At 34.1% G+C, this 11,649-nt stretch overlaps 1 protein-coding gene across 6 annotated transcripts in view; it reads right to left on the reverse strand.

Moving 5' to 3' along the window:
• LOC118741166 (vascular endothelial growth factor receptor 1-like) overlaps nt 1–11,649 on the reverse strand; it is a 135,332-nt gene that overhangs the window by 55,053 nt on the left and 68,630 nt on the right. For 2 of the 6 annotated variants that reach the window (XM_036473035.1, XM_036473034.1), the window contains exons 1-2: nt 863–1,014; nt 373–693 (exon numbers count right to left, since the gene is read on the reverse strand). In XM_036473035.1, coding sequence (XP_036328928.1) covers nt 373–499 — 127 coding nt within the window. In that variant the 5' untranslated portion in view covers nt 500–693; nt 863–1,014. Of the gene's footprint in view, nt 1–372; nt 694–862; nt 1,019–11,649 lie in introns of those variants that run through there. The other 4 variants (XM_036473032.1, XM_036473036.1, XM_036473038.1 and 1 more) reach the window with 4 other exon arrangements.

Below are 11,649 nucleotides of genomic sequence, written 5' to 3' on the forward strand. Positions count from 1 at the left end.
GATCGAATTATCGATATGTATCAAATCATTAAAATAATCGATAAACTGGAATGTATCGGGTCAATTCCAAGTCCTGCCAAACTCCTCCAAAGATCTTCAAAGATATAAAAAATTGTAGTCACGTTTTAATTCCAAAGCAAAAGATTTTCCAATAAGTTACTTTGTACCTTATAAGTTTAGCTACGTATTAAGTTAGAAAACCTCTCCAAGGCTCTTAATAACTAGAAAAACGTTCGAATTTCAACAGTAACTGGCACTGTAGTAGAGTATAATTTTACTATCTCAAAGTCGCTTTAAGGTAATCGTCCACTCATTTTAAAATAATTTCGTTTATGTAATTTGATATGTTTTAACAAATTTAAATTTACTCACCTGCTTCAATGCTGCATATAGCGAGTAATCGTAGCAACAACAATACTATACATATACTCGCATTACTCAGTCCGCTGCCGTGCCGCCAAGTGTATATGTGTGTTGTTGTTGTGTGTGGAAGTTTCATCTTAATTTCTATTTGTTGCAATTATTAAACAATTTGTATTTATAACTAAGACTATGCACTACGCAAGTAATCGTATCTACTACTTGCTGCGTCACTTTCTCACTTTCTTAGCACAATTATTACTTTGTTTGTGGTATGCCATGCATACTCGTACAAACAAGCAACGATATATCACATCTTAAAACCACTGAGATCTGTAAATTGGATAAAAATTTCATTTACATAAATAAATTTTAATTAAATCACTTTCAAATGCTACAACAACAACAATAAAACACTGTTAAACACTAAAATAATGAAATTTTTATGCATTTAAGTGCGTCGAAAAATTAAAAATATTATTTTTGTAGAAAAATTTTCTACAAATCAGTTATGCAAGCACTTTTTGTGCTTAAACGAAAGTTGCGCGCTTTTAACCGCTTCGCTCCGTACGTGACCAAGTCATTTTAACGACTACTTATGTAATATTTGTTTTCAATCAAATTTTGTGTAAACAACAAACAAGAGCAGCAAAAAATTTTATAATTTTATCACATAATTTTTTTTATGCTCTCTTCTTTCATTTATGTAGGAGTCCATGTTCGAATGCGCGCGTTGATAAAAAAAACTCGCATACTTCCATACGTACATATGTACATACATATGTATGCAACAATTGATTAAACATATCGAGTGGAAAGATATGAAAAAAAATTGTTGCTTTTCTTGGTGCAAGGATTGGTGTTGGTGTTGCTGTTACTGTTGTAAATGCTTTTCTTCAAACTAAACGGGTTTATCTGAAAATAAAAGAAGAGAAACGAAGGGTTTTATTGTATTTATTTGTGTACAAACAATGCTTTATCTATAAGAAATTAAAGTGTAAAAAAAAACATATACATATTTTACGTGTCTTTAAATTGTTTACTATACATATTAAAACACCTTTTTCTTGATCTCAAAATTTCTCTGGTCAATTCTCAATTAATGCTGAGTTTGAAACCGAAAATAGCCGAGCACAGTGTCATGTCCTCATATCACTATTGGGTATATTTATGCTTCACCTAAACTCACTTTAGAAAGAAGAATTATACAGGGAATGCGGAGCCTCGGAGACGATTACGAAGATAAAAATGAATGCGAAGACAAATTTGAAGACAAACACGAAGAGTAGTAAGAAGTCGAAGGCAAATTTGAAGACGAACACGAATACAAAAACGATAAATGAGTCGAATACGAAGACAATTTTAAAGTCGAATACGAGTACTAAATACGACGCAATACGACTAAAAACTAACGCATTCGTATTCAAATTTGTCTTCGACTTCGTACTCTTTTTCGTGTTTTTCTTCAAATGTCTCAATGGATTAATATTCGTATTCTTCTACGTATTTGTTTCCGAGGTTCCGCATTCGTCTTCGTATTCTTTTTGGTACCTACTATTAACCTTCGAAGTAATTCTGGTATTTGTATCTATTCACCTTCTTCACCATGTGTTCGTCTACGTATTTGTAATCGTCTTCGGTTTGGTCGAAATTGCTGATGGAGAAGACCATGAACGTCTTCGATTTCACGTCCTATTAATCTTCGCATTCGTCTTGTCTTCGTCTTGGTTATCGTCTTCGAATTTGTCTTTGCGTTCATTTTCATTATTTGTATACGTCTTCGTTTTGGTTTTCATGGTTTTCTCCGTCTTTGATTTCGATTTCGACTTCATATTCAATACCCGCATTCGTCTTGATATTTCTATTAATCTTCGTCTTGGCCTTCATTTGGGTCTTCGTATTCGTCTTAATATTTGCCCTTGTTCATTTTTGTACTTCTAGCATATTGTCTTTTTTCGTAGCGTTTGTGTTTTCCTTAGGCTTAGGCGGGAAATAGAGAAAGGGAAAATGGATACACTTCCGTCACATACGTTGCATTGCAAGTGTCACATAATTTCCGTAGTGATTTTTTGTGTAGTCCACTACCCCACCCCAAGGAATATCAAACAGGTAGTATCATTAGAGCAAAAACAACATTTTCGTGTGTTTTGTTGTTGCTTCTGGTATCTAAAGTGTCGAAAAAAGTCTACATTGAAAATGTGAAATGTAAGCCTCAATTAAAATATAAAATTTAATAAAAAATAATCAGCACTTAAGGTCCTGAGTTAGGCAAATGTTCCAAAGGCGTTTTTTTGTTTTTGAAGATTCAAATGCAAATCATTTTTGATAATTAAGAATGTTTGTTAAAAATATTGAATATGTGAAAATTTAGAGGCCAAATAATTTGAAAAAATTGAGTCAGCTGCTCTACTACTACTACTTCTTTAATTTGTTAAGTAAACACGTTTGCTTTAAGTTAAAAAGTAAAAATTGTGAAGATTGTAGTCGTCCTCCGCTGTACCCGTCCCAACTTGGTTCTGAACCAAGTCTTATTTAACGCCAGTCTAGTGAACGATATGTATGAGGATTTTTTCCCACATTTTCGCCAAGGCCATCTTACAGGCCTACATGGCGGTAATGGCTTTCCTGTATAGAATAACTTCAAGGTGCTTGACCTCGGTTGAGACAGTAGGTTCCACCTCGTTTAAATATAGAAAGTGTAATAAAACCCAAGGACTTACAGATATTTACCAGTTGATATGATTGCTATGTTGCTTGCATACGCTATGACATATGTACATAGTTACATTAGTGGCATCTAACGCAAATATCCACATTAGCTAATGCCACAGTGATGCTCATAGGTGAGTGGCTGAACTCAATGGGACTTGCCCTAACGGAAAGCAAGATCGAGGCTGTTCTTGTCACAGGCAAGAAGATTCGTGAATATGTGTCATTTAACGAGGAGACCTGGTAGACACAAAACCCGCCATCAAGTATCTGGGTATAATATTAGAAGGAAGGCTAGGTTTCAAATAACACTTTATCAATAATGATGCTCAATGCACGTTGTTGCAAACAAAGCAGAAGATGTCTTTTAGACGGAATACTGAAGTCGGTATCCCTATATGGTGCCCAAGTTTGGGCAAATGCGCTCGACACTAACTCCTACATACGTGGTCTGGCATCCATATACAGAATTTGCGCTCTAAGGGTTTGCTGTGCATTTCGTATAGTATCCGAATACGCAGCCCTTGTTGTCGCAAGTTTACACCCAATAGATCTCTTGGCTAAGGAGACCAATTTTGAGGTACCTAACTCTAAAAAAGAAAATTGCAAGAAACGATACCCTGGTAAACTGGCAAATGCGATGGGACGCAAGTAGAAACAGACGTTGGACCCACCGATTAATACCAAAACTCGAACCATGAATAAGCCGCTCTCATGGTGAGGTAAATTTTCATATAACCCAGTTGCTTACAGGTCACGGCTGCTTTAAGGCTTACCTCACACGCTTCAAGCTGGAAGTGCTGCCGAAGACGTCGAACATGTATTCCTCTACTGTAATAAGTTCGCCAGAGAGCGGATTTATCTGAGAGATGTCTTTAAAGTAGACCCAACTCCTGAAAATGTTGTTGCAAATATGCTCCAATCCCCAGAAAACTGGAATGCAATTTCCAATATAGCAGCAAGTATCAGAAAAGCTGAACAAGACAGAAGAAGAACCTTGGTAAGTTTAACCCTCACCCATATGGTCGATAAGGGGGTAGTAGGAAATGAGTATCAAACTGAAAACTCTAGAACAATAACGTACGTGTGAGCTTCGTGAAACGAAATACTTGACGGTAGTACCGGGGTAGGAGGTAGGAGGTTTAGTTCGCGTTAAAGTCCCGCACTGATGGCTGAGGCTTTTCACCAAAGTGAGCAACAGTCATGCTTGAGCTCATCTACTCTTTTGCCAGAGTGCCAGGCCAATTGCTCAATTTGGTGAATACCACTATTGTATAAGTAAAATAAATGCGCACACGCGTCTCAAATTAAGCTTCGAATTAACTTTTGATTGTATAAAATATAAAAGCAGACTTTGAGTTATTTATGTAAATATGTACATATATGTACACACATAAATAATATGTGTACGTTTGTTAATTTATTGCCATACTTCTACATATGTAGAATGGAAGTTTCTATTTTGGGTGCAGTCATTGTAGCCAACGTTACTATACAAACATTTTTTTATTGCAACAAAAATATGGACAAACATTTAGAGCACATATTTATGTATGTATATCTAACTAAAGTATGCAAAATGAATATAAGAACTTAATATAATTGAAATCAATTTTAATCGCTACACGCATACATACATATTTACTATGTAAATTAACTTCCTTGTAATCAAATTTTTGATATAGGTTTAGGAAAAATACATCGAGTAATAGGGAATTATTAAGTATCAACCCAACAATAGCTCACATTTATTTAACTTCTTCTTATAGATTTTTTGATGTTGGGAAAAAAACTACTGAAGTGTCTAAAAATGGCAAATATCGAAGATTAAAAAAATAAAAAATTTGGACTTAATTTTTCCTCGTATTAATGAAAGTCCATTTCGTCCAACGGGTTCTACTTTGGTACGATGAGTTGCGTAGAAATGAGCGAAAAAAATCCCAATATTCATGAAGAGGAGCTTTATACTCATATGATGCCTTTTTCCGTTTCTTTAATAGTTAAAACAAGTAAGAGCAGCGCTGTCTTCGGCTATGCCGAAGGCTTCATACCTTTCATGAACATCTGCAAATTTTAGTTTGACAGATTACTGATTTGATTGATTTGACTACTGATGAAATTTATCGGTTTTAGCTGTTCAAATAAAGGAGTTTTACAGTTAAATCCCATATCTGAACAATCAGATGTATGGAAGATATATGTTGTAGTCACCCGACCCTTGTTATTTTCACTGTAAGTATTATGTTAATAATGAGTGAAAATGGTGCGAAATTTCATGTTCCTAGCTGCATAAATGGAGGAGATATGATAAAAGACCTCATATCTGAACAATCAGTTGTATGGGGGCTGCAGGTTATAGTGACCCGATCTTCGTTATTTTCACTGTAAGTCTTCTGCTGATAATGAGTGAAAGCAGCGCGAAATTTCATGGTCCTAGCTACATAAATGGATGAATTATAACGAAAAATCTCATATCTGAACAATCAGTTGTACGGGAGCTATAGGTTATAGTTATCCGATCTTTTTAATTTTCACTGTAAGTTTTCTGTTGATAATTATTGAAAACATTGCGGAATTTCCTGTTCCCAGCTATATAAATGGAGGAGTTATAACGAAAAATTTTATATCTGAACAATCAGTTATATGGGAGCTATAGGTTATAGTGACCCGATCTTTGTAATTTTCACTGTAAGCATTATGTTGATAATGGGTGCAAGTGCTGCGAAATTTCATGTTCGTAGCTGCATAAATGGAGAAGTTATAACGAAAAATCTCATATCTGAAAAATCAGTTGTATGGGAGCTATATGTTATAGTGGTCCGATTCTTCCGGTTCCGACAAATGATTAATATATTATAAAAATACACCCACCTACGAAATTTGATCCGGATATCTCGAAAACTGAGAGACTAGATTGCATACAAACAGACGGACAGACGGACATGAATAAATCAACTCAGCTCGACGGTCTGATCATATAAGTATACATTTTAATGGGTCTATCTCTTTTTGTTCTGGTACTTACAAACATCGGACCAAAGTTATAATACCATTTCATGCTCATGAAAGGTATAAAAATCGACTTTTCTAGTTAAAAAAAACACCAACTTCGGTTGCGATAATTGACCGAATGTTAAACTATAACCGAATGTTCTGTTCGGCTTTGGCGAAAATTTTAACTTTCAGTTGGGCAAAAGAAGCGCCCAACTTTTATTATTAAAATTTCTCGCATTCCAATGCTCAGTGGAAAACCGGCATTAGGTGAAAACTTTGAAACCTAACTCTTCAGATAATATGACTAAAGCTATTAACTTTCATTTAATTGCAATATTCCCAAAAAAGAGTATATTTACAGAGTGTGCATTCATTTAATTTTTTTCTGCGGATATGTGGTATTAAATAAATGTCCACCGCCTGGCAGCTAAACAGAAAGCATACATACATAGGGATTGTTAACACAAAAGCCTTAAACAAAACCATCAAAAAAGTCAACCATAAATATTAGAGTATTCGAATATTCGCCTTTATCCCAAATTCGGTTTTCGAGTTATTCGAAAAATTGCAATTAAAAAAAAAAACCGGTTGCCACATTTGAAAGTAATTGATAACCGGATAAACCGGTTTTATTTTACATACTTTTTATACAGTGAAAATGCTTATCTTGGTATGAAGTCATGACCAAAAAATACAATAATACTATTAACAATAAAGTTGGTTTTTGTTAAGAAAAGATCAAGGCAATATAATTACAAAGTTTTTTATATCAAAATAAAACCAATATAAAGCAGAGAAAAGTTTACACTTGCTCTTTTTTTAAATAATTTATTGCATTTTTTTCAGACTTTTTTTCGGTTTCGAGTAGGCGAGTGCTTAGAGGTGCCTACTGTCACTTGGGAGATCCCTGGTTCAATTTCTGCTCCCAGCAACATCAACAGAAGCAGCTGTCGCCCCTCCGCAGACTAACTATAACTAAGGATATAATTTTGAAACTATTTAGAGACTTCCCTTGAACTGCAAAATTTCGAAAAACCTAAAAGTTTTATCAGAGGTTAAGATTTGGATGAAATTAAAAAACCGGTTTGTTCGATCAAAAAATTCAGTTTATTCGATATTCGAAAAATCGAGATTTCAAAAAACTCGCATACAGATTGCCAAAAAAAAAACAGTAGAAACCGGTTTGTAAAAACCAAGGCAATCACCCTAGTAAATATTCAAGTGCCCTACAAGCGCAAAAACAGTAAAATGGGAAGTTAAATGCCGAAAGCGATCTTATCTACATAGTACATATTTAGGAGCGCTTGGACAAACGCACTAAATACATATGTACATACATACATACATACATATATACATACATACATGTGTATGTACTAATGAATATATATGCCGCCAGGATAAAGGCGTTGACACGAAACCCATTGGGACCACTAAAATTACAAATACGCTTACATGCAAATATATAAGTTAAGACTTTTGCACATTTTACGGTACTACACCTACACATATGTATATTACGTACATCCCTGCAGTGAAAAATTATCAATTGATAAAAATAACCAACTTGTAGTAAGCTTTTTTCGATAAATACCTCACTTTTAATTAGCTATGACAAAACCGACTTAAAGTGAGTTGTAAAGTCAACGCAGGAGTCATGCAGACGTAATCGGAAGTTTGTTTTCTTTAAAGAAGTTTCTATTAAAATTACTTCGAATACAGTTTTTTATGCATTGCATAAGTTCTACCGAGCGAACGACGGTAAATCAGTCAATGCTTAACCGCGGTCAAAATTAAACCTCAGAAAGGCATATGGATTGGCTTATAATTGCAGCGGCAGCGTTTTTACGCCGCCCTTTTTCGGTTGATTTAAATTTATTTCTATTTTCACCGCCCTGCGGGAATGTTGATTGAGTCTTGATTGTGATAATTTTTCCAGCAAATCTACATACACGCCAAAGGCGAATTTAATAAGGCGAATCTGAATTTTTCGCCGTGGAGGACATTAAGTAAAAATTGTGTGTTTGTTGTAATTCATACTGTCATTGTGCGTATCATTTTTAGTGTAATTTTTTACTTACAAACATCACCAGAATATGTTTCCGTACAGTGTTGGTTTTTTTAATGTTTGCAATGTTTTCCGTAATCAATTTTTTCGTAAATTTTTAATAGAAATATAGTTCATTCTGCATCAAATGGCATATAAATTGATGTTTCAAAGTTAAGAAAATTCCAGAAACTTTCACCAAAATTTTCAACTTTTAAAGAATTTTTTTTTTCGAGTGTGCATTTTTGTAGCTCATTCATTAGATATATGGAGAAAATGGGCAACATCATAAGCAAACGAAATCCTCAAAAAATCAAAGGTAGCTTATAGCCACTTAAAACTTGCGCAGTATTATACTGAATTTGATGAAGGATGCACTATATTGCTATTAAAAATTAACGAAAAAAATTTATTACGAAAAATGTTGCAAATATTAAAAAAAAAACACTTTACGGAAACATGTCGCACAGAGGTCAAAGTCCAGATTACCCTACGAAAACGTCTTAACCGACTCCAATCGCTACCAAAATTTATACGTGATATCTTCGACTATGGTATTATTGGGTATTAGAGGAAAAAAAATCACTTTTAATTTTTTGAGTCCCCATAATCTGCACTTTGCCCCCTGTGCGACACACCTTAACCGTCTCCAACCTGGACCAAAATTTATGTGTGATATTTGCGACCGTGGTAATACCGATTGAGGGAATGAAAAAATCATTAATTTGATTCTTTAAGAACCACCCTAGTATACAAACATGTGCATATGTGCGTACATTCATTGATATATGTATATTTAGAAGTGAAAAAGATAACTTAATGTGAAATTTAAGCGACACACACCTGTAGGTCTTACCCTCAATTTCACAAATTAGAATTCATGTATTACCCTATGTATGTAGGTATGTACATACATACTTAGTACATATGAGTATGTACATAGCACATACATACACACATACAATGCTTAAAAAGATAAGAACTTACATTATAGAAGAAGAACTTACACATAGCTATGTACATACATACCTAAATTAGCTTAGATAATTACTTGTATCTTCTCAGTTTTATAAACATTTTCCTTTTTTAATGAATAAATATGTATGTACATACATATCGCGTTTTTGTTAGAAGAGGGCTCAATTACGCTTTAACGCTTTTCCTGAAAACTGCGGTTTTCTGAGTTTTGACATTATTGGGAATGGTCACCAAAATTCAAAAGCAGAAAACATTTTTATGTTAAATTTACATAAGTTCTTTTATAAAACTTCAAATTAATGGCAAAGAAATGCACATACATATCGCACCCTAACAGTCACAATTCGAAAAATCTCAAACGTTCAGGAGATGCAAACTGTTGATGCTGTGCAAGCGATGCAAGCAAAACTAAAACTGTCTTGTTAGCGATAGTGATAGGAACTGTTTTATGGGAAAAAATTAAATTTAAAAAAATTTCGACTTGTGACTGTTTTTGATTTAGGGTGCGATACGTGCTCATGCACGTTTGCGTTTCACTTTCGAAACTTGTATCATGTATTGTAGCGGAAATTAGCGCGTCACGCTTAATTACATACACTCAAACCCTACAGCGAAAATGTATACTAATATTTAAATAGAATTTCTAGTCCAAAATCTGTGGAGTTAAAAAATTTCTACAAAATTTGTACTAATATTTAAATAGAGTTTCTACACTGAAAATAGAATGTCGTAAAAGTGCTACGAAAAACTTTCGTAGGCTTGGTTTTTGTACAATGTACGAAACTTTCGTTCATAATACGAACACATTTTTCACAACGAAATAAGATTTTACGAACCATTCGTAAATATAACGAAAGGACTTTCGTAAAGCCTTTTTTCAGTACAATTTACGAAATCTTACGTTTATTTTACGAAACACATTCGTAAATAACTAACCAAATCTCTGTACGAATAATTTTGTATATTGTACGAAGGCATTCGTAATATTTACGTATGGTATTAAAATTTACGAAATTTTCAATTCTGTATTCGTACAATTTACTTAATACTTTCGTACATAGAACAAATGCAGAAACATCTTTTTTTTTATAATTCGTACAACAGACGAATATTTTCGTACAATATACTAAATCACCGTCAGTTTAATATTTCATCATATTTTTATGTACCGCGTGTCATTGCGAAACTACTGGTTGGCTACTGTGAGACGTATAATATAATTTTAGAAGTTTTAAGAAGCTTTCGCTGGATAAAAATATAATGTAAAATTTTATGTTAAAGCTGTGGATAAATGCTTTTAAGCATACAATGTTTTTAACATCGCCCACGCTGAGTCTTGCTCTGCAATGTGGGACTTAATAAATAGGCAATTTCATCGGTTAGCTATCAACGGCAAGCCCAAGCCAGGAACGGACGTACTACTTAATGAAATTTTAAGTACATGTATGATTTTTCACTGAAAGTTGCCTTTCAGACACCTTTTAATTTTCCTTTAATTTATAGTCGAGAAAGGAAACAAACATCGAAGGAGCTGCGAATCTGCCAAGTACCTCCACATAAAAACATTGCAAAACATTTTGTTAAAGAAAAACGCTTAAAATTAGGAATAAAAATAAAATAAAAGTGTTGTGTTATAAATCGTCTTATGTTTTTTACAGTGTGGTGAATGAAAGTAATCGGAAGTTCTACGAAATACGCGCAGATTTTAGGAAAATAATTTCGTTAAATATACGAACTATTTTTGTGCATTTTACAAAAATTTCGTAAGAAAATAGAGAAATAGTACGAAACTCTTTAGTAACTAGTACGAAATTCGTTCGTAAATAGTACGAATACGTTCGTAAAATGTACTAAGATCTGGGCTCGAATCGTAACAGTCGTGAACGAGCAACTCGTCACGTAAAAATGACAAAATCGGATTGTGACAGACGTGAACGAACTTCTCATATCGTAATTCGGTGTTATGACAGGCGTGAACCAGCGAGTGAACGTACTTCTTCGTTCGAACTGCCAATCGATTAATATTTGGCGAACGTACGCGCGCAAAATTTGATAAAATTTTTTGAAAAATGTAAGTAATTATAAAATTTGTGCAAACATATACAAGTTCATAGCTATTTTTCTTATTTTAGGACCAACTACAATAAATTAAACTCTACGCAGAAGGAACTCATGGCGGAGTTCATGGCCGAACACCCTGACTTGGCAAAGAATTTACTCCTAAACTGCTCGCAGGGAAAAGCAACGGCCAACCGTTTGTGGGAAAACCTCACCAAACAATTACATGTGGTGGACCTTTTCAGGAGTCATGGGCTGCACCTCTATATTGACAATTTATGGCAAGAATCTTGCAAGTGTGGTCACAAATCTGGCAAACGGAATATTAGCAATAAAATGTTAAAATGAAAGAAGAGGAACTTACTAGCATAACGTTAAGACTATGGTAACCTTTTCTGTTGAAGTACATGTGCTCGTCTCTAATTGGCTTTTGTAATCCAATGTGTGTTCCGTCTACGCATCCAACCACTAAAAGGAAAAACATTGGATTCACTACGCATTTC

Source organism: Rhagoletis pomonella, unplaced genomic scaffold (genome assembly GCF_013731165.1).
Source record: "Rhagoletis pomonella isolate Grant_MI unplaced genomic scaffold, Rhpom_1.0 Rhpom_scaffold_00006, whole genome shotgun sequence".
NCBI lineage: Eukaryota > Metazoa > Arthropoda > Insecta > Diptera > Tephritidae > Rhagoletis > Rhagoletis pomonella.